General features: G+C 35.9%; 3 protein-coding genes across 3 annotated transcripts; 1 reads left to right on the forward strand and 2 right to left on the reverse strand.

Moving 5' to 3' along the window:
- Positions 1–7,580: 7,580 nt before the first annotated feature.
- On the reverse strand, positions 7,581–11,114 carry LOC107041054 (D-3-phosphoglycerate dehydrogenase). Its single transcript, XM_015261413.2, has 5 exons — positions 11,005–11,114; positions 9,809–9,950; positions 9,567–9,718; positions 8,576–8,928; positions 7,581–8,028 (listed from the first exon to the last, which is right to left on the reverse strand). The coding sequence occupies exons 2-5, from the start codon at positions 9,941–9,943 to the stop codon at positions 7,682–7,684; spliced, it is 987 nt and encodes a 328-aa protein (XP_015116899.1). The 5' UTR covers positions 9,944–9,950; positions 11,005–11,114; the 3' UTR covers positions 7,581–7,681.
- Positions 11,115–12,994: 1,880 nt separating this feature from the next.
- Positions 12,995–15,048, forward strand: LOC107041027 (cation-dependent mannose-6-phosphate receptor). The gene is made up of 5 exons (XM_015261382.2): positions 12,995–13,178; positions 13,262–13,382; positions 13,813–14,004; positions 14,357–14,566; positions 14,661–15,048. The coding sequence occupies exons 1-5, from the start codon at positions 13,030–13,032 to the stop codon at positions 14,715–14,717; spliced, it is 729 nt and encodes a 242-aa protein (XP_015116868.1). The 5' UTR covers positions 12,995–13,029; the 3' UTR covers positions 14,718–15,048.
- LOC107041026 (hydroxypyruvate reductase) lies at positions 15,026–19,774 on the reverse strand. Its single transcript, XM_015261381.2, has 6 exons — positions 19,673–19,774; positions 18,975–19,116; positions 18,443–18,594; positions 17,443–17,795; positions 16,198–16,848; positions 15,026–15,599 (listed from the first exon to the last, which is right to left on the reverse strand). Exons 2-6 carry the CDS (start codon positions 19,107–19,109, stop codon positions 15,355–15,357), a joined length of 1,536 nt encoding a protein of 511 aa, XP_015116867.1. The 5' UTR covers positions 19,110–19,116; positions 19,673–19,774; the 3' UTR covers positions 15,026–15,354.
- Positions 19,775–24,536: the final 4,762 nt, after the last annotated feature.

A 24,536-nucleotide genomic window follows, 5' to 3' on the forward strand; every position in this document is an offset into this window, starting at 1 on the left:
AATTTATATCATTTCAATCTCTTTGCACAATTAGTTCTTACCCGATATGAGCAATTTTCGTGGACTTTCAGGATGTCCCGAGGTACATTTTACGAGGTGACTGTCTTCGTGCACGGATGAATGCGTCTCATCGGGTGTTTCCAACCTTGCGCTATGACCACTCGAGCGAAAATCTAGGCACGGCCGTCTGGACACACATCTCACAGTGACTTGATACGGTTTTTATTATGAAAATCGACTAGGGGTGAGTCAGGGTGAGGTGGACATTTGCGGTTATACGATCCTATTCCATAATATTCTGACCCTTGCGACCCTTAATCTAACCCTCGTGACCCTTATTCTGACCCTCGAGACCCTTATCCTAACTCTTGTTCTTTGTGACTCTTAATCTGACCCTGATGACCCAAACCACAGAGACCCGTAATCTAACCCTCGTGACCCTTATCCTGACCCTCGTGATCCTTATCCCGACCCTTGTAACCCTTATTCTGACCCTCGAGACCCTTATTCTGACTCTTATTTTACCCCTCATGACCATTATTTTCACCCCTGTGACCCTTAATCGTAGACTTAATTTCGAGTACCGAATTTTTATCACCAGAAGTCGATTTGAATTTTCATAAAATAGACAGATTTAATGGAATTGCATCTTTTAGCTTCATGTGACAGCAAAATCTGTTGGAAATTGTGCAAATTTAGGAAACATGATATGCATCTCAGAATACATAAAATGCAAGTTGAGGTTCTTCACGAACTTTAGTCGACGATTGTACTTAAGTTTATTGTGGGGGTCTTTCGCAAAAAAAAATCTCAATTTCTATTCTCGCCAAGGGCCCAGCAAGTGTAGCAGGACTACCTATCGAATGACTGTCCATTGACCCCTGCCCCAACCTCTGTTCACGAAATACCTGACCCGCTATTCAGGGGAGAGACAGAGAGAGAAAAAAATTTACGACCACGTGACCCCATCGGTTTGTCCCCGGAGAATGCCGAAAGATCCATACCACAGGTCCGCTTTGTCCGTCAGCCATAGTTTTTCTCTCTCGAGCGTCACTCCGTCTCCTCCCCTGACCTATCTACCATCTGTTCCAACCCTGAGTGGGGTTTTTCACTCCGGGACTTTACAAGAATTACGGTCTGTCATCGGGTTTCCCGAAATATGGCACGAAAGTCCCAAATTCCGCCCCTCACTTGAAAAAAAATATCGGCAATAAATACCGAGAGACTTTCCAGACGAGATAAAAGGAAAGTGAAATGCTTTTCATGTTTTTCCCGTCATTGTCGAGGAAATTAAATGCAAATGGCTGCAGTCACTGGAATTAAATTCATTAGATGACAAGTAGAACGTGCCATCGCAATATTCTTTCGTAAAAATGATTCATAAGATAATTGCGAGAAGATTGTCGGGCCTTGACACTAATCCAAGCGCATCTACATGAATGAACATGAGATTAAAGTAAAAAGTCAATGAAAATCCTCTAGTTATTCTCGTTCAATTCCCCTCTGCAGCTCTATTTTCGTGGAGCACTGTGGACATATGCCTGCAGAGGGAGATGAGGTATTTTTGGTCATGGTGTTCCCCACATTTTGCCACCAAACGCCCATGCACACGAGCCGAAATGACCTGACACGCGCAATCCCATGAACTCGTACTGCCGTATGTGCATGTAAACAATCATTGGAATATTTACAATTTTGCGACAAAGATAGCGCATGAGTTTTTCTAATCATTGATTCCGAATGGCTGCTTTGTAGTCGTTCAAATTTAAGCTTTTGATTTTTTGTTATATCGACCCACTATCCGGAATCAAGTCCGAAAATGCAGTTTTTCGTGTATGTGCGTATGTAACAAAATTTTTCTTCAATTCAGTAGCGAAGTGGTAAAACGGTACAAGTCAATTTTCAGTACTGACCGGTTTTCAATGAATATCTCGGAATTTAAGGGAGATGGCAAAATTGTTTTTATGACCTTTTTTGTAGAGCTGATTGAGTGCTACAACAAATGTGATTATGAAAATTTCGCTATCTCCTTTAGATTCGCAAATATTCCTCGAAAACTCAACTGGGAGGTGAGTCGACTTGAAGCGTTTTACCACTTCGCTGGTGAATTGTTCGCTAATGAATGGATGGAATTGAATCTTTGTTTTTTGTAGGTATTGTAGGAATGTAGGTATTGTTGAGCCCTATCGATCGCCATTAATTAAAATTTAATTATCGAGTAGTTTTTTAATTTTCGAATTTTTTCGAAAATCGGTTGTCCCACGATAACTGATGAAAATGTTCTTAATTGATTGCGTGATGGCTTAAAAAAAATATTTGGATGTCCTTTTGACTGAGTTTGAAGATGAAGGCGAAAGCAATAATCAAAATATTTTGATTCATTTGAAAATGTGCAAAAATTTTGAATTTTTTTTGTTTTTGTTTATCGGAATTTTTCGGTTTAGTATTATCAGGGAATAATTGAACTAAAATTTACAGTTCTCATTGATTTGTCACCGAAATTCAGAATTTTCAATGACGAAATTCCTTGAAATTTCAGTGGAACTTGAACGTGATGAAAATTTTCGAAAAGTACTGGAAATTTCAGCTAAAAATTTTCATCAAATTGTAAACTACATTCTCACTTTGTCTGAATTTTAAAACATTTTTATTGTTTTCGGTCGGTTTTGCATTATTTCATTAATTTTGTAATTCATTTATTCATTTGTTCGATCATATTATTTGACATTTTGTGTGGGAATTTCGGGCATTTATTCGCGGGAAGTAAATTTAATTGGCAGGATTATATTCAATTTCTTAGTGTATATACCTCAGAGAATATCAAGGCAAAATGCCCTTGCACAGTGATAATAACAACTATACATGTTGCGAACGATTGACCGGAAGGCGAGAGAAGGGGAGATGGAGAAAAAAGTGAGAAATAAAAATGCTGTTGGACCGAAACTGGACCCTGACAGTGTGGGGAACTGGTTTCATGGCGACGCATACACCGAATGTTGAGACGATCAACACTGCTGGAAAATTTCAGGTTAAAGTTGTATGAATAAACTTCAGTTAGGTCGTTGAGTATAACGAGGAGAAACAAATTCAAAAAGCCAAAAAAATTGTTCATTGATAATTTTTGATCATTTTAATTTTTTGAGAAATTAAATTCTAATTTGATATGGCGATGAGAGTTACTGGAAGTCATAAACATTCAGACGCCGTTACATTCAATTTTCAATTTGTTTGCAAATTTCATTTGTTTTTATTTGTTGAATATAAAAAACTCGATTGTCTTGAATTTCCAATGTGCATCGGAAATTTAATGAATAACTTCACCGAAAATCAATGATTAAAAATAGGAAAAAGCGCTGTTGATTTATTTATAAGAACTTTAATCTTAAATTAACTTTAAATTAATGTTCTACAAATAAAATCCTGATTTTTTTTCAATAAAAACTTCCTTGAAATATTTAAAAATAAATAATTAATTAATCAATTAAAAACAAATAAAATGAGAAAGGGAATTTTAACTAGATTTTGTTAATAATTTTTTTTTCAATTTTCTCATAAAATTCAATAAAAATTTGTATTTTGCAAATTTAATCATCAATTCCATTTAATTTCCAATCTTATTCCAATCCCCACATGTGTTGCCTAGGAAAAAACACGATCTCCTATCCCTAACCCTTCGAGCGCGTCTGACCCTTTAACGATCGCAAATAGAAAAATGCTGCCACCGACATTTTTGCAGGAAATTCAATACTCTGCGAATTACGAGCGAGGAGTTTCATCGTATCTGTCACTGTTTCGTCAACGTAGAGCAAAAAAGCCGAAAAAGCCAATTGTTTAAAACAATTTTCTAGCGATTTGGCCCCCCAAAATCCCAATATCTGTATTCATATCATTTTTCCGCATAATATTCTACAATATTCGTGCGTCCTTCATCATTGTGAATTCTCAAATCGTAGTTGACTGGAGGCCCTTTGCGCTCTGAGTTTACTGCAGGCCGTGCTTAGGGGAGGGGCAGGACGGATGTTCTATGAATACCTACCAAGGATAAAACCCTGCCTCTTTCTTCGTTCGATTTTCTATGGGAGGCTTCATCACCCGGAATTATCATGACACTACAAATTAAACTAAGAGCAAAAGAATGTACGAAATAACATTCCGAGTAAATAATAAAAAACATTTCCGCTGTTGAAATATTTCCGAGTTCTCAACCCATTGAAAATGCAGTGAAATAAAATATCCCATTTCCACAATGCGTTTGAAAATTCAAGCGGTTATTGGAATTTCAAAGATCGCTCGACACGAATAACTCATTTTTGTTGATTTTTTTAAATTAATGAAAAATTCCATAAATGATTTAATCTCAGATTTAATTTGAAGATGAAACCTTGTCTTTTTCTTCGTTCGATTTTCTATGGGAGGCTTCATCACCCAGAATTATCATGACACTACAAATTAAACTAAGAGCAAAAGAATGTACGATATAACATTCCGAGTAAATAATAAAAAACATTTCCGCTGTTGAAATATTTTCGAGAGTTCTCAACCCATTGAAAATGCAGTGAAATAAAATATCCCATTTCCACAATGCGTTTGAAAATTCAAGCGGTTATTGGAATTTCAAAGATCGCTCGACACGAATAACTCATTTTTGTTGATTTTTTGAAATTAATGAAAAATTCCATGAATGATTTAATCTAAAATTTAATTCGAAGATGAAATCTTGTCTCTTTCTTCCTCCGATTTTCTGTGGGCGGTATTGTCACGCAGATTGATCACGGAGAAAAAAATTGCGGCGAAAGTACTACGGAAATCACATAAAAATTAGGATTCAACATGTAAAAATTAAATTTCAATCCATAAAATTTCCAGAACTGAAGAGAGAAAATGAATCTTCCGGTCCGCATGTTTTCCGTGTTTTCCGGCTTACGTTTTTTTCCTACATTTCTCTACTTTTCTCTACATTCTGCCTCAAAATTGTCCCTGAAGTTTTTCCCCCCCCAAATTACCACGACTCCTCAAATTGAACTAAAAGCAGAATCTCCGATATACCATCCCTGATAAATAATAAAGAAACCTTTTCCCCGTCGAAATATTCCCGAGGTTTCATTCTAAAACGGGATTATACCTGTAGCGGACTCCGGCAAGATTTTTCGGACAAAAGGTATTCCCGGTTTTCTAGCTCAGTATGGCTGAAAGAAAGAGCTACTCTACCTTTGTAAGATACATAATACCCCGAACAAAAGACGTGCCCCGAAGTGGGAGATTCACCGAATTGCGGAAATTGCCTCCATCTGTTTTCCCCGGGACGACAATTCAAGACTCCCGACAGTGAAATTCCGAGGATTCTCCGGAAAATGGGAAGATCACGTCGTCATGAATGGAATAAACCGAAAAAAAATCGCTGACCTCGTCTCATATTCTCTGCGAAAAAAAAAACGCGAGACCGATATTTTTTCACCGCTCGCAGCAGAATGCAGATATTTGAGAAGTGCATCTCATTTGCATGCGATACAATTACTATCCCTCAACAGACATTAAAATAGACGGAGATTCGAAACGCGATGATGTATCGACTCACCATGACTCCAGAAATCGATCAACTAAAGATGCAAAAAATTGTAATCCAAAGTGATGGGCTATTCCGATGTAAATCCAATGCTTGAATGCACCCCACTGTCACAACACACAGCATCAACTGCACTTTGAGATGAACTTTTACACTGAGCACTCTAATCCACAAGTGAGCAGAACATTTTAAAGGATTTCCTTGCGCCAGAGGAAACCCTTGCGCCACCGGTTAGTTCTCTTGTTTTTAATACTGAACGGGGATTTATTAATTGTGAAAATTCAAGTGTATGTTTCGCGAGATTACAAATGTTGCCTCTTGCCGCGGCCGGAGTGGTGCCTAGCCGGGCGACAGAACGGCAGCAGTGCGGCGCAACAAGTGATCCGTAGGAGAGGAGAGACGCAGGAATCCGTAATAGTTCAGAGTTCAGTCACGCTTCTTAGGAGATGATGGCGCTGGCGGGCGTGTCATGCGTCTTTTCGTCAAATTTGAACAGTTTCGATGCGGTGACAGTAGCTACACTGTTCGAGTCGTTCATAGTGAGTCATCGAAATGTAGGGAACAGTGAGGGGCATTTTAGCGCAAGTCATTTTTTAAATATTTTTTTACTTTTTTCATTGATAATGAATGAAGAGGCGATTGATCGCAGCGCGGTATTAGGCGTTTTGAAGATCGCGTTATCATCATTTTTGAAAAAGAACTTCAATTCCTCAGTCATTGGCGGTCATTAAAACGATTTTACTAATTAATCGAATTAATTAACAACAATAGTATGTCGACAAATTGCCGATCTCCTGTTAACCTTTAGATGGCATTGGCAAAAATTGTTTTCTGGGAAGTGGGAAATTCCTCTTGTATTGCATATATCATAGTTATTTTTGCTAATAATCCGAATGGTTATTTGGCACATCATTTCCTTCTGTCGTACATAATTTATTGTTTATTTCATTTTATTCAGTTGAATGAGATTTCTTTTTAACTAACTTTGTCAGATTTTCAAATTAGTTGAATGTTATCGTCATCATTATTCTTATTATCCTTTCTTCTGTAAAAACGATTGTCTTTTTTACGGTTCTATCTCTCCCCTTAGCCCTTCGATAACATGCTAATAGAAGAATTTTATTTATACATGAATGAATTGGAACCATCACATTTGAAAAAACCATCAGTAAGCTCACTTTTCAGGGAAATTCATGAAAAATTCGAAATTTTCAACAATGATTATAAAAATCAAATCAACCAATATAGACTTAACAGCATTAAAACAAATATTTTAAGCTATGATTGAATTCATTTGAAGCATGATATTCAAAGATTTTCCCGGAATTCCAATTTTCAAAAAATACAAAATTTTTGCAGATTTTCAAGTAAATCAAAATAACGATTATTGCTATCGCACAGAGAAAAAAATGATTAGCTTTAAAAACTCTTGTTAAGCTTTATACTTGATGGGATCATAAAAACTAACGAATTTGGGAATTGATTTTAAGAACAAACATTCTCAAAAACCAATGCTGAATTTTTCTTTATTTTAGAAAATTTTCAGATTGAACTAAAAAATTGCGGCTGAGGTATTTAAAGGGCATAAGTGCCCCATACATAGGGAGGGGTGTCCAAATATTTCAGAGGGAGTTTCAGATGTGAAGGGTTGGCGGGGGGAGCGGGATTTATATATGAGAATTTTTTAAGGGGGGATTTAATTGATTGGGAGGAGAGGTCTATATGGGTGATTTTATTCATAGTAAGGAGGCTCGTGTATTAGATTAAATAAAATTTTGAACCTCGCTCGTGTATCAGGGGATAGAAAATTTTCAAAATTTTCAAAATTTTCAAAATTTTCAAAATTTTGGCTTCAAGCATCGTCTACTGCCAGACTGCCAAAAATTATCATAGTAGCGGGATTTTTTGGAAGAGGCAGAAAATCGAATCGATTGAAGTTGCTGAGAATTTCGCTGAGAGCGCCGATGCTGCTATAAATGATAAAAATGCCATTTTTTATGATGCATAATAGGAAACTCTTTATTATTGCAACCATTATACAAATATCGATCAACTTTATGATAGAATATGATAGAATATCGCGCTCCGCAGAATGCCAGCTTCAATATTTCTCCTTCATCACTTAGCCAAGACCGACGGATTAACGACACCCGTCACAGTGTATTTAGCTGACTTCCCGGAGATGGCGACGAACTGCTCGGCGATTTCAGCCGCGACCCGCTGCTGGGCCTCGGCAGTGCTGGCGCCGAGGTGCGGAGTCGCAATGACATTAGGGTGTCGAATCAATTCGAGGGTCACCGGATTTTTCGGTGGCTCCTCGCTGAAGACGTCGAGAGCAGCGCCCGCACATTGGCCAGACTTCAAGGCCTGGAGGAGCTCCTCCTCGTTGACAATTCCACCCCGCGCTACATTGATCACGCGCACTCCCTTCTTGCATTTTGAGAGACTCGCAGTGCCGATCAAATCTGCGATGAAGAATATGAATTTTTTAATTTTTAAAAGATGGAGAATATCCCAGGCAGGAGTTATATAGGCTGACGATGGAAACAAGCCTGTGCGAGCCTAGGTTTGGCGAGGGTCAGTGACTCAGGCCTGGGACGGGCTTGATTTCATCGTTCACTCGAGCCTGAAATGAGGGCGATTCAAGGGGCCATTGTCGAGGTTCAATTCAGGCCTAGCCCAGGCTTTGAGTATTGAGGCTCAGTACGTCAAGGCTTATTCGAGCCTCTGCAAGGCCTCAAAAATGAAAATTAGTCTCGATTACATTTCTTAATTTTTAAAGGACCATATTTAGGCTTTTTTCGGGGGAAAGTCTACTTTCGCCAAAATCGAATTTTTCCGCCGAGTGAACGTTGATTCTGTATTTTTTGGCCCGCCTAATGCCACTGAGACCCTCACTTGCCCCAGAAATGCGGAAATAAAAAAAATTTCTTTTTCACCCGGAGCCAAAGTGCCATATTTAGGCTTTTGTCGGGGGGAAAGTCGACTTTTGGCAAAGTACTTGCCACTTACTTTTTGTCTGCGGAATGAGGGGAGTGTGAACCGTTATGTAATCAGCGACTGGCCAAATCTCCTCGAGGCTGAGTTTCGTGGCTCCAACGCTAGCAGCATCTTGAGCGCTAATTATTGGATCAAAGCACACAATCTTCATCCCGAAGGACTGCATTCTGAGGCCAACTTCTCGTCCCACGCGACCGAAACCGAGGACTGCCAATGTTTTTCCGTATAATTCAAAGCCCGCGTACAACTTTCTGTCCCATCTGCCTTCCTTCATGGATTGAGCAGCTTGGGCGACATTTCTCGCCAGCGAGGAAATTAGGGCGCATGTTAGTTCACACGCACTGATGCTGTTACCACCGGGAGTACTGAGGAGAGAGAAAAAAAAGAATTGGACATATAATTTTGATATTGAATTTTGGTTTCCGTATACACAGGTACAAGATTTTAATGCTTAAATATTTTTAAAAAATTGAAAAATTGATCAAATTGAAAAAGGCATTGCCCGAAAAGTCAGTAGATTCAAAATCACAGTTTCTGTTTCAATTTCATTTTTTTAAAGCACAAATTTTGAAAACCCTGGTTTAATTTACAGTCTCGTGAATAAAATGAAATAATTTAGGCTACTTCGGTTGCAAATAAAGACTAAATAACAACTGATAAACAGAAAAAAACGAATTTCTTGCGAAATTATCGTTTTAATCTGAAAATAGTATGAATAAACTCCAGTTGAGTCGTTGAGAGTAACGAGGCAAAATAAATCCACGAAGACCAAGCAAAAATTATTCAATTTTTTTAATTCTAAATTTAACGAGCGGAAGAAATTGGTCATTCAAATTCTTTCTTCAATTCTTTTTTTCAAACAACATCTATGTTTATACTACTTTAATGACAGATTGTTATTAAAGTAAGACCTAGAATTACAAAACTGAGACATAAAAAAGTTATTCCCCGAAATTCTAAGCTTGTGCAAAATCCTCAATGTTGAATATTTTTTAATACAAACTTCAATACGACGATTCCCTTCTTCGTGGCAGCCTCAACATTAATATTATCAACTCCTGTCCCAGCGCGCCCTATAACGCGGAGGTTCGTTCCCGCTGCAATCACCTCCTCCGTCACTTTCGTCTCGGACCTCACGATTAAACCTCCATAGTTCTAAATCAGGGAATTTATGCATCTTGAAAAGACTCTTATTAATTTTCGAAAATGCGTGGTTTGCCCTCACGTGATAGTGTCATTAAATACCTTAATCTCTTGGATCAGTTCATCCTTGGGCAATTTGTACTTTGTCGTGACTGCGATGCCATGGCTCTTCAATAGATCGATGCACGATTCATCGACGGGATCACTGATCAGCACGCTCTTCAAATTTATCGACATCCTTCAACTGAAAATGACAATTTCTTGTATATAATTCAACTATAAATCGCACTTTTTAAAAAATGCGCAAATCCCAGAAAATTCCGCGGCTTTCTAGGGAATTCGAAAACATTATTCATTCGTGTAGGAGCATAGAGAGGAAAGTTGGATAAAAATTATACAGAAAATCGCGGTAAATTTTGCCGTAAGGAAGGTAATCGTGGAGCGAAATTGTAATTCAATAAAAAATATTTTTACGAAGGATATCTCACGATTCGTTCGGTAAAAAAACGCACGTATCAGGTCAATAGTATTTTATTCTTTCATTGGGATATTTTCTACAGAAATTCCTCAACTTAAATTTTCTCACTTTCTTCGTCCGTTTTTTTATAATGGAAATTGAGAAAAGAGAGTGGAAAAGATTTATCTCGAGGAGTTTCTACAGAAAATACTTGAATTGTAGAATAAAATTGTACAGAAAGATGAAATTTCATTGAGTTATTCTGTAAAATAGTTTCTATCGAACATTCTCTAGTGAAAAAAAAACGCGCGGAAAAAAGTTTTCACTAAAATCGGCGAAAAACTAAAACGCCTCTCCACGAATTTCAAAAATCACTGGAAACATGAAAAAATAATAATTTTCCATTACGCTTGAATTAAAAATGGAATGAATACAGGTGGTTTCAAGGCACGTGATGAAGTTTCAATCGGAGAGGCGCTCCAGTACCCAGACGAGTGACTACCTGCTTCGTCCTTGAAAATTAGCTCTATTTACCCAGCATATTTACCAAACCCAGAGAAACTAATACCTCACAAAAAAATCAATGACATTCTATTAATGAACGACTCCCCAACAAGACATGCCTCCAACCATCAAAATTAATTATTACGATTAGTTTTAAATAATTGAACACGATGAGATCGAATAAAAATCAACTTCTACTTTCGCCACGTTCCAGCAATCACCCAATGCACATACAATTTCAAAATCAGTGATTTCACAATTGCCGGAGGCAAACCCGTTGGTTTCACAATTCAAAATGAAATTAATATAACGTATAAATTATGAATACGATCCTTACGACTGTTGAAATTATATCGCTGGACAGGAGAACACAGGACAACGACCTTTCAACGAATGACCGGTTTTTCATCCAAGTTTGACTTCGCGTTTGACTTCGCGTGATGATGGCGCTGCGCATCATTCTCCAAACGCAATTGACTTTTAAATTGACTCAATTGGAAACTCGTGTCTTTGAATTAGAGTCGTCGCTCTCCCAAATAATTAACAGACGCCGCTTGAGGGAAATAGAAAAATGAGAATTTTATTCGTTCAAATTCACGATTAATTATCCACGTTTGGGGGGTAATACTGAATTCCCTCGAGTCTCACAGAATTATTTAGATTTTTTTGTTGCAGTTGAGAGTGGGAAAATCGTGTTCTTTCATTTCCTTTCTCCTTTGTAGAAAATGAGAACTCGAACATGGCGGGCTTCTTGAACGAATGGAGACACGTATGAAAAAATCGTATAGAAAGTTTCTATACGATTTGCGTATAGAATTTCTATAGGTTTTTCGTATATGATATTCGGATATTTCTATACAAAAATTCCCTATACGGATTATTTCTATACGAATACGTGTAGAAATTCGTATAGAAATGAACCGTATAGGAAATTTATACACAGTCACAGACAGCTATACACAGTCCGTATAGAAAGATTCTATGCGATTTTTTCCTACGTGGAATGGAAGGCGGTTTTCATGAGTACAATCGTCTTGCGTAGAATTTTCATGAAGCCCGTCTAACAAAGAAAAGAGAATTGAATATCATCCTATGAAGCATGAATAAGCGAATCATAATTGTTCAAATCATTTAGGTCAGATGAAAATATAATAATTCTGCTTTCTAAATATTGCGTTTACTAAGGTTTTCTTCAAACAAAGTTGATTTGAATTAATCGCTAGAATTATGAGATTATCTCACATTTCTGACGCTGAGGATAGGAAAATCTGAATGCATTATAGTGAAAATGATTGATTGATGAATGGAATAAAATTTATTTTTAACGAATTTTGTCAGATTTTTAACTTAGTTGAATATTATCATCATCGTTATTCTTATTATCCCTTTCTTCTACACAACCGATTGCCTTTTTTACGGTTCTATCTCTCCCCCCAGCCCTTTGATAAAATGTTAACAGAAAAATTTTATTTATACATACTTAAATGAATTTGAAACATCACATTTAAAGAAATCGTCAGAAAGCCCACTTTCAGGAAAATTCATGAAAAGTTCGAAATTTTCAAATAAATCAAAATAACGATATTGCTATCGCCTTCATGTTCGAACCCGGTCAGAAGGACATCCGAAGAAAATTTTTAAGTCATCTTGCAATCAATGCAGAACATTTTTTTAGTTATCCTGGGACAACCGATTTTCGAATTAATTCAAAAAGTACAAAAACTAATCGATGAATTAAACTTTAATTAATGGCGATTGATAGAGCTCAACAATACCTACATTCAAAAAAGAAAAGATTCAATTCCATCCATTCATTAGCGAACAATTGAAGCAAACGATGTCTAAAAATTGTGTTTTCGGACTTTTTGAATTATACTGACTCGACATAACAGAAAAAATCCATAACTTAAATTTTAACAATAACAAACCATCCATTGGGAAGCAAAAAATTGAATTCATAGTAATTATGATTGGAATCATAGCATATGAATTATGCGATGGGCAAATAATTTATTGTAATATGAAAATTCAACGGTTGATGAACCCGGACTTATCATTCTCATCGGTCGTATTGCTTTGTGCGATGTGAATGATTATAAACAATTAATTGAAAAAAGAGATATCAAATCTGACAGGAAAAAGGGGCATAATGACAGGGAATCACACCCCACCGCAACCGGGGGGTTTCTATTCGCCCAATTGATAAAAATTGTTATCAATCAGCCGAATAGGAACCACGAAAATTCGATGCGGTGGCGCCATCTCTCATGATTCACTAAACATTTCCTGGAATGAATGCTCTTAGCATCAGCCGATCTTGCATTTCTCATCTGTACACAACGGCGGAAAAAAATCATTAAGAATGTCGGTGCATGGGAAAGCAATTGCAGCAACAATCATTGTGATTTTTGCTATCAATTACGCGAAATCCGAGTGTGCAGAGGCAAAGCCATGCCTCTGCGTTCGTCCTGACGGCATGGGGCTGAGTCTAGCGGCCTTGGCTGGCATCGGGTGTGTATTAATACGTAACCTTCGCGCAACATTTTTTAGAAGATCATACTTTATGTACTATATATGTTTATCTGCATTTAAAGGCCTTTGAAAAATGACAATGGTAGTGTAGTCTTTCAACCATGTAAAAATGCGAATTTGACGTTTCCACACTCTGTTGCTCCTCAGCCGCCGGATCCCTCCAATGACTGTCATAATACCTCGGTGAGTATAATTTCATGCATTTTTTGTCTTGTTTAGGCTACGAAACAGTTAGTGTCGAACTTTGGTAATAAATAATTCACGTTTCTGCGTGCCCGAAATAGCGTATTATGTCGAAAATACTCTAGTCAAACGAAAGAGTATTGTTTAAAAAAAGAATTGAAGAAAGAATTTGGACTAATTTCTTACACTCATCAAAGTTGGAATTTTTCATGGGAAAAATTATTAATAATTATTCATGGAATAATTCATGGGAAAAATTATTAATCATACTACTACTTATTCATACTACTTTGACGAGGGTCAAATTATTAAATTTTAAACTTCATTAAAATTTTTTAAATTTGTTCTTTAAATCAACGAAAAATAAATACGATTTTCGGAAGAATTGATGAGATGTTTGATTAGGTGTTCAATAATGCCCTGATTTTAGCTATGCTGGCTGAATAATGACAACAATACTATAAACCTGGGAACAATAGAAGAAACTCACTGGCATTGGTCGGAGAAAAATCCTGAACTGATCATCTCACATGGGTCTCGTGAGTCCCACATCGAGCTGATCTGTGCCAATCGGGGAGATGGACCAATTCTCATCGGACCGAATTCAGCGAACAATTTATTAGTACGTTGACTATATCTAACAATTTTTTTTATTTTGGACCGGCATGGCATGTATGAAAAAATCCAAAACTTGAATTTGCAGCAAAATGAAAGCATCAAGACTTCCGAAATTGTGAAATTTTTTCAAGTTCCAATACTCATAGAAGTCATGTAGGAGTTTCCATAAAAATTGTGTATAGAAATTATCAGAAAATCATATATGGCGGATCTGCAGGATTTCATTCAGAATCGCCATACGAAATGAATATAAATTTTTCAATAAATGCACATCTCTATGCGATTTTTTTATGTGTAGGCTTTCAAGAATAATTTTTCCCGAAAATTGGAGACATTATGTTGAATTGACATTTCAGAAATTTCAATTGTCCTCTGACAAACTCTGCATCACTGATATGAGACCCAAGGCCCTCTCCACAGGCTCAGTCCTCGTTATTCTGTTCTTTGTCTTCACTGGACTGTACTTCATCGGTGGAGCAGCTATTCTGATTTACTGTCGAGGCGCAGTGGGACGAGAAACTATTCCAAATTACGAATTTTGGGCAGATCTTCCCGCACTCGTTAGAGTGAGTTCAAAAAGCAAAAGATTTTTTTCCAAGAAGTTGTGAATAATAATGTCCCTAATTGTTTTCCTATTTGTTATCTATTCTTCGTTCACAGGATGGAGTCACGTTTACACTCAGTGGTTGTTCAGCAGTGAGTTACGAGAGGATATGAAAAAATCTATCACAAATTTTTATTAATTGTTATTGAAAACTTGGGTGAGTACGATTGAAAAAGCCTAGTCGTTAACTAGTAGCGTTTGGAGGACTCAAATATTTCTCGAATATTTCGTGCTTAAAGTGTGAGGAAAGCAAAGCCTTCCAAGTATTGATATATTTTTTCACATTCGTAATTAAGGCTCTCTAGATTTTTATAAATTTTACACTGGTATTAATTACGAAACACCAATGTTTAGTTTATTTTCAACCTTGTAAAGTTGTATTCATGTAAGGGAGTTTGTGGAATTATGATAAAATAAAATATAAATTCAACTTTCACATTTTCATGTTATTTGTATTTATCTATCATACAAAATGTCGGTATTGAATCATTTTAAGAATACAAAAATATAACATAAATTTATAGAAACATAAAATCATACAAAAATATGAATGGAGTTTTTTTCAATATTTTGTCCACGTGATTACAACAATTCACGAAGCTCGCAGCAATTGAGTAAAATAAATAATGAAATTGCCGCGAACTAATGGGGAAATGTCGGTCACCAATTATAAAAATACTGAAACTTGACGAACAATGTTTTAAATAATCATTGCGCTAAAGTTGTGAAACTAGTGAGCTTCCTCACTTTTTAATAAACCTCGATTCCTTCAATTGGAATGGTAACGTCCTGATTCGTCTCAATGGCGAGCCAGGCGCCATTAGCATAAAGACTATTGATGCTGATACCTTTGGAGGAGAAGGCATTGACAATGGTGGCGAGATCCTGTGGTCCATTTGCATGATACAGTGAGATGAAGTCTCTTAGGACAATTCCATTATTGAAAATCGCATCGTCGATGGAAAGTAGGAGAGCTTCATTGTTGCGTACAGTTCCTGGGAAAGAGAATGATATTTTTTTTAGAAAAAGAGCTGGAAATATAATGTATTGAGCGGGCGTTATATCATTTTTTCGCACTGAGAGAAGAACTGAATGCAAATTGGCTAGAAAATCGTGGAAATTTCGTGCATTCATTTCTTATTTGATTCAATAAGAATTAGTTAAATTAAATTCCGTAATTTCGATTAAATCGCGATGTTCACATCTTTGTGAAAGTTTTTTTTAAACAGATTTCGAATTTCGAAAAATCGAAATTTAACAAATATTTTGAAAAAAAGTTCTGAATTGATTGAATGATGGCTTAAAAAAATCGTTTGGATGTCCTTTCGACCTAGTCCGAAGATGAAGGCGATAGCAATAATCGTTATTTTGAATTCCATGAATTTCCCTGAAAGTGAGCTGTCTGATATTTTCTTCAACTGTGACATTTCAAATTCATTGGAGTATGTGTAAAGAAAATTTTTCTATCATCATTTTACCGAAGGGCTGAGGGGAGACAGAACCGTAAAAAAGCCATTCAACAAAATTAGTTGAAAAGAAATCTTGTAGAATTTAATAAAATGAAATAACCAGTGAGTTACACTATCCACTCACCCTTCAGTGAATGCTCTCCAATTTTAACAACGACCATGTCAGCCTCTCCCTCGAGATGAGCCTCTTTAAGATCAATTCCAATATCCTTCGCAAGTGTCGGTGCATTGATAAGATTCAAGCCGTTCTTGGTCTGTCCACTGAGCACACCGAGAAGCACAGCCGTGTGAATAAACTTCTTGCTCTGCATTCCAGCTCCAACAGTTCGACTTTCGATTTGCGCTTTAACATTTTTGTTGAGGAATCTCGCTGCCAATTGGCCGAGCCTCTTCGACAGCTCGATCCAGGAGCCATTGTCACCCGACATTGCAGCTGAGAGAATCGGCGCATTGACAATACCCGTGACCCTATATTTGTCAGTGATGCCGGATATTGCTAGGAATTGTTCTGCTATTTCAACGGCAACGCGCTGCTGGGCTTCCGCTGTGCTAGCACCGAGGTGGGGTGTTGCAATAACTTTTGGGTGTTGAATGAGCTCGAGAGTTGTCGGATTTTTCGGTGGCTCTTCCGCAAATACGTCGAGGCCAGCACCACCACAGTGGCCCGATCTCAGGGCTTCGAGGAGCGCTGCCTCCTCTACGATTCCCCCTCTCGCTACGTTTATTATTCGGACTCCCTTTTTGCATTTGCTGAGGGTCGTTGCGTTTATCAAGTCTTAAAAAGAAGGGAAAAGATCATTTCAGACATCACTCAAAACCAGGGATAGGCAATATTAGATTTTGCCAATGTTAAAAAGGAATATCTCGTTATATTGTTTCAAGTTTAACTATATTTAACAAATTAAAAGCATTTATTATCTCAATTTATATACATTATTCTGGATAAGTTGTGTACTGATATGTTGTAATGTTAACTGAAGGGGAGAGGGACGGGAACACAATGTAAAAACCCGAGAGGGTATACATGGAAAATACAACTAGCTCAATTTTTCGATTGATGGTGAATAAAATATTTGATAATACTGAAATGCAATTTTTTAGTTACTTAATTATCCAAATAATCGTCAATCTTCCTACCTAAATTATTGGTTGATAGAATATTTCGAAATTTAACATCTTCCTCCCAAGATTTCTCTAATTCACTGAAAAATCGAGAAATTTCCCACATTTTCTGGAGGAAAAAACTCGAAATAATATTTCTGTTTTTGTAAAATCTTCAAAAAATACTTGAATTTTCTGATAAATTGGGGTAATTATTCGGGAAATGCAGGGGAAACAAACTGAATAAATGGAAAAATGTCAGACTCACTCTTGGTCTGAGGAATGAGTGGCGTATGCACAGTAATGTAGTCAGCAACCGGCCAAATCTCCTCCAAAGTGAGTTTAGTAGCCCCAAGACTGCTTGCTACGTCGGAACTCAACATGGGATCGAAGCATACGATTTTCATTCCAAATGACTGCATCCTCAGTGCAACCTCTCGCCCAATTCTGCCAAATCCGAGGACTGCCAGTGTCTTACCGGACAGCTCAAAGCCGGAATATAATTTGCGGTCCCATCTGCCTTCCTTCATCGATTGAGCAGCTTGGGCGACATTCCTCGCAAGAGCTGAGATCAGCGCACACGTCAATTCGCAGGCACTTATGCTGTTGCCTCCCGGTGTACTGCAAAGTGCAATTATCATTACAATCCCTTCATGACCTGGAAATTTTTCTAATTTTTTATTTTCAGTTTTATTATTTTTCCCTCCATTTTTCAAAATTGCTTACGCAGAGGAGCGAATATTTCCATTTTTATGAACTCTTCATTGTTTACACTTGGAAAATTTTATTACGTTAAAACCTTAAAATTCTGAATGTAAAAATGACTTGATTTTTTTTTAATAGAATAGAATAGAATTAAATTAAATGAAAATTAATAGAATGGAATAGAATTAAATTGCTTGTTTTTGTAAAGGATTGTTCACTCGTTCAATTAAAAACCCGCAAATTATGAGAAATAAAAAAGCTTCTTTTAAGAACTAAAACATTTGCTGTGATAATTAGAATGAATCCCAAATTTTAATTTCAATTCCAAGTAAATTATGGGATTCTCATCCTCCTGTTGTTCAAAAATTTGTAATTTCACAATTTTTCTCTCCCTATTCATCAAGAATTTTCACTTCATCAATTAAAAAACTGCAACTCATCAAAAATTAAAATAACTCCCTTGCGAATTAAAACATGTTTTCCGTTTTTCGAAAATTAAACAAATTTTTTAATCAAGGAGTATCCCAAATTACAGTTTCAATTAGTCACGATGAAAGACATACTTGAGAACAACAATCCCCTTTCTTGTGGCCGCCAGAAGGTCAATATTGTCCACTCCAGTGCCAGCGCGTCCAACAACTCGAAGATTTGAAGCTGCCGCAAGAATTTCACCCGTAACTTTGGTCTCTGAGCGAACTATTAAGCCATCGTGTTTCTGAAACAATGGATGGAGGGGGTTGCAATTATTAGGGACAATATGATTTATTATTCAACGAGTTTCAAACTAATACGATATTGACCCTATCTATTAGTTCGAAAGTGTCAAGTCAATTTCCATCGCTATTCAGGGGAACATTTCTCCGCACTCTATTACTCTTCAATCAACTCGGCCTCAAATTATGTTATTTAAAGTAGCTCTATCCTTACGGTAAATTCAAAGATTCTTGAACTTATTGAAACTAATTCCTTATTGTTGTTGCACAGGTTTTTTTAAAAATTGCTAATGCATTCGCAACAATTACCATGTTTGTTATATCGACTCGTCACGATACAAAAGTACTAAAATGCAATTTTAAATGAATGAACCTTCGTTACCTGAATTTCCTGGATCAATTCATCTTTCGATAATTTGTGTTTCGTCGTTACTGGAACGCCGTAACTTGTCAAGAGTTCTGCACAGGACTCGTCCACAGGATCACTGATCAGAACACTTCTCAGATTGATTGACATTCTCTATCTAAAAATTAATCAGTATTGAATCGCGTTAATCAGTATTGAATCTGGATCGCATGAGAAATCACGATAACGTAATCTCCAAAATTTCTGAGATATTCAGAAAGCTGGATAAGAAAAGAAGAGACTACGAGTGAAAATTATTATTCGTTATTTATTTAATAGAGACTAACCAGCAAAGGCCAATTGTAGGGTCAAATAATAACAGGATATTTCATAAAACTAATTTACCCTTATATACATAAAATAAAAAATACAGTAAAATAAGATAGTGGAAAGAAGATTAGAATTAAATCATTTTCAATCAGAGCATTGGTAAAAAAATTGGAGAAAATGGTCGGAAGATTGAACATTCGTTCAACTAAATCAAATTAAACATCAAATTGATATCTTCAATGTTAATAAAAATAGTATGATGTAAACAACGATATAAAAATATATTGGAACATGAAAAATAAAATGAAAATATATAGATGAATCAATTAAATTTTTAATTTTCATGTGAATGACAGAATATTTATTGGAATAAATGCAATAATCTGTAATAATAATTGACTCACTTGTGATGTGTTTGGAAAATTCCCTAGAATTTATTCTTGTTCTATTAATTTGTCCGCGTGAAATACCGATAATTAGTCGATTTACTGTGATGAAGCTCAAAGAGAAGCTCTAACGTAACTGATCATCAATTCCCATGCGCCAATTTTTATATGAATCTCCCAGCACCATCCCCTCTACGGTGACACAGTAACGATTTACATTTCGTGCTTCAGCATCTCCGTCACTCATTACGATATTTTCACATTTTATTTTTCTCGGGTGTTACGACAATGGCAAACAATTTCTCAACGCATCACTAACAATCGTCAGACGTATTTACATATTCTGCACTATTTACGCATTTGAAATTTTGAGTCAACAGCGGATTAACTTGATAATGAATCAATTCGTGATTTTTGGTTTACACTGTTAAAAATTTTCGTCTGAATTTTCCGTGCCAAATTCTGGAAAGTTTTATGGTGTTCAAGTTCCACTGAAATTTCAGGAAATCTTGTCATTGAAACATCGAATATTAGATTGATTTTCTGGTCAAATGATCTAGAAATCAATAAAATACTTGATTTTTCAGTTCAACTGTTCTGTGAAAATTCAGGAAAATTCAGGAAAAATTGACAATTTATGGAGTTTTGTTTCTGCATATTCATGTTCCACTGAAAATTCCATCAATTGTGAAATTTCAAAACCATTTTTCCCTTAAATTCGATTCAATGTCACTCTCATGATATTTATTATAATATCTTCCATGAATTTTCAAAAAATTTCTAACAGTGTATAGATCTCTCTCAATCTTACTCATTGAAAAAATTAAATTCTATTGGAGTTCTCTTAGAAATTCTATTTGTTTTTTCCCTGTGCGTTTTTTGAGTGAAAAACATGTATAGAAAATATTTTACAGGACAATTCGATGGATTTTATATTTTTATACAATTAATCCTGTTGACATTGCTTCTATAGAAATTTTCTGGATTAAAATTACCAATTTTTTTCCCTCAAAAAGTGTTACACGTGTCAGATTGCCAATAGTGCGATGGAAATGGAGTGGAATAATTTATGCCAAAACCTGTTATTATTTGAGATAAAGAATAATAATAGAATAGGTGATGCAAATAAAGGAAAATCTATTAAATTTTATCGTACATAAGAATAATAAAATTTTAAAAAAATGCTCCGGATGTCAGATTATCAATGGTGCGATAAACCCTGATTAAAAATGTATGTTATTCCTACCTAGAACGAATTTAATCATACTGAAAACTCCACAATTTTATCTTCTCTGTTTTTAAAAAAATTAAAACTTCAGTAAAAAATATTTTATAGAAAAAAATCAATAGATTTAATACTGTTATAAAATTTTTCTTTGAATGCTTGCATAAAAAAATACAAGACGGAGTGAAATAATTCATGTCAAAAAAATTTATTACTTGAGACAAAAAATAATAACAGTATGAGTCGTATAGAAAAAGCAAAACCTATGGAATTTTTTCGCCCACGTAAAAAATTTAAAAAACATGTTCCACGTGTCAGATTATGAATGGTGTGATGAACACTGATAGAAACTAGAGAGAAAAAATAGTACCCTATTGGAATTCTAGTGGAATCTCCGCGCTTTTTCCTCCTACGCGTTTTAAAAAATGAAAAACTCCAACAAAAAAAATATTTAATAAAAAAAAAAGATTGTTTTGGATTAATTTTTCTGACTTTCTTTACCTCAATGATTGAATAATAAAAAAATTAAGGAAATGGAGTGCAAGAATTTTGGAAAATTTATGTCGCAAAAGTTTATTATTTGATTCAAAAAATAATAATAAAATGAGTCCTGTAGAGAGAACAAAATCTATTAACCTTTTGCGTGCGCATCAAAATTCTAAAAAAACATGTTCCACGTGTCAAATTATCACTGGTGCGATGGACACTGATTAAAAATTCAGGTTACTCCGTTAATATCGTAATTCTCTCAAGGGAGATAGGATCGGGGAAAGTCAATCAACATTTCCCCAATCGGGTGAATTTGACACGAGGCCGCATTATTCCACCGAATAAACAAAAAAATAAACTGTTTCAATGATACGTGGAATGTATTTCACGTCTACGATTTCTTTCCCTACAAATATTTCCAGTGCTAGGGGTCATCTAAGTGCCTCCCGCAAATGATGTAACTTCAGCTGGGTGTCTGACCATCTAATAATACACGAAACAAACTCATGTAGATATGAGTGATTGTTTCCTTGTTTTCCCTACTGAATGTTGGAATGTGTCTTTATCGAGAGATTTCACCTCGCTTCGAAAAGAAACGTACGATAACAAAATTGCCACACACGGACTGCCCCTTTTTACTTCGATATTCCCGCAACTCGGAATTTGATTTTTTTCCTTGTTTCATTTATTGCCAACATCGTTTGATTCTGATGACTCGCAATCTGCCCCCTGCAGAGCGTAATTATCTTATCGGAAGTGGAAAATAACTTTATTATTTATTGTTTTTTCATGTGATAGACTATATTCGAGAAAAACAATTTGCAAGCCAACGTCAGACAGGAATTCGCGAAAAATTTGCTCTATTCAAAAATTATGATTAATACACGTATTTTTTTTTAAATTCTGGTAAAAATTTTATCAAAGCCCGAATTCATATTCAGACAGAAATTCCTGTCTGCACCGATGACACCCAAAAATACTCCAGATACTGGCGCTAATAGATATCAACTCCAATACAATCCCCATCTCCTCGCAAGATTTTTTCAATTGATTCCTTTCATTGCATCATCGAAAATACGTGCACAAATGTTAATATCACAAGTAAAATTTCAGACAAAAAATTACATCTTATTCATTGATTGAGTTGATAATACCAGCACGCAACATTGCCGTGGAACTCCATCTGAGGCCAATAACTGAGGTAATCAATCTCACATTATCGGAGCCACAGGCGAGGCTCATCAAGTCAACCCATCACCTTATATTTTACCTGTTTAACTTGATAAGAAGTTTCGTTCTAGGTGAATTCTGATATCATGAAAATGGAGGAAAATACAAGATGATGTGATTAATTATCAGTCTGGGGGTTAATTTCCAGAATTATAATTACCCTGTAGTTGTAAAAATGGGGAGTCTATGGCTGTGTGTGTCTCAGTTTCCGCGAATTTTCCCTCCTCGTGAATACTGGGTCAGATTAAAGGTCAATTAACTAGTTTGCCATCCAGTCAATACCAGATTAATTAACTAGAAACAGATTCTCTCGCTCTCTAATTGCCGAATGTATAGCTGTACATCGGATATATGCGCTTCGGATATAACCATCACTTTGATATATGGGATTATGCCTTTGTATCCCACTATTCAATTCAGTCTCAAGTTTTTGGGTCACTGTGCGGATCGATGAGTCTTTTCTAACACATTTTCTCGCAGTTATTTCCTTCTTTGCTGTTTTCCTTTCACCAACACCGCAGTCTACAATGCATACACCCACTGCATATGATGCCGATAAAACAATAAAACATAATAATAATGCCTAGTGTTGATGTGATACCTCTTGTGCCCGGCACCTCTGATTTTTTTTCCTTCATTTTTTTCTTGTTCACGTAGACTGCGAGGCACCTGACCTTTTAATTTTTTTCATTCGATTTCTGGGGTGGAATTTTTTTATTTGAAAATACGGAATTACCATACGTGAATAACAGTGTTGGAAAAAATTTTCATTTCATGAACAGGTCGCTAGTAATTTTTATGAGGGTAAGATTGAATTTCATTCAGGGGGAAAATCATCAAATTTTAGACTTCACTGAAATTTCAATTTTTTAGCAATAAGAAGACGAGAATTCCGTAAATTATGCGGAATTCTTAACTAATTGAAAATTGAAGAATATATTTATTCAATTTTTTTTTATTTCTGTTAATTTTTATGGAATAATTCAACGCAAATTCCAGCTGTGAATAACAGAAGAGGAAAAACTTCAGTTTTCATGAATCTTGGAATAAAATATACTTGAATTTAGTATATTTTATACTCAATTCAGGTTTTTTTTCGTGATATATCCGTAATGTTGTACACGAACATTTGGATTGATTCATCAAGCTATTAGACATAATTAAGGAAAAAACCGATTTGTTGCATTGAGCAACTCCAGTGCCACATGGCATCACACGTATTATAATGATAATCACCTCGAATTCTTTTCTGATTTTATTTCTATTCGTATCAGCGTGGGGTCCCAGTTCACCAGCTCTTAACCAGTTTGCACTGGCACTTTCCTCCGATAAATTTCAGATCTCCTACTTCCCCATTACGTCCAGTGCTTCTCGGGTCCATCGCGGACCGGTTTATTGGCGATAGCCTCTGCGTATTGTTTACGAAACTGCATTATACTGATTATCCCAATAATAGCCGATTTTTCTTACAATTTCCTATTCATTACAGGATATGACACGTTGAGAGTGAATTATTATTTCGGGAGTTATCTCTTCTTTCTTATTCGTCAAGTATCACAGGCGTGTCGTAATAATCGACCCCCGCATGGAAACGTCGAATAATATTTTCATTTTCAGTCGAGAGACATTTACACGGAGGGAAAAATGATTGGGGGCATCATCATTTTTCTGATGCTATACAATTAATTTATTTATGATCAATTTAATTAATTTATTAATTCATTAATAATTTTTCCAAATGTGCCGATTGCGACTCGTTTATGATGCTTACCTCATGAAGGTAAGAAACACTGAGGTTTTCTTCGAACAAAGTTGATTACAATTAATAGCTAGAATTATGAGACTGTCTCACATTTTTGACGTTAAGGATAGGAGAATCTGAATGCAATACGGTGAAAATGATGATCGATTTTTTCACTTTGAACAGATAATTTTAAT

This window comes from Diachasma alloeum, unplaced genomic scaffold (assembly GCF_001412515.2).
Source record: "Diachasma alloeum isolate Michigan unplaced genomic scaffold, Dall2.0 Dall_scaffold_00354, whole genome shotgun sequence".
Lineage (NCBI taxonomy): Eukaryota > Metazoa > Arthropoda > Insecta > Hymenoptera > Braconidae > Diachasma > Diachasma alloeum.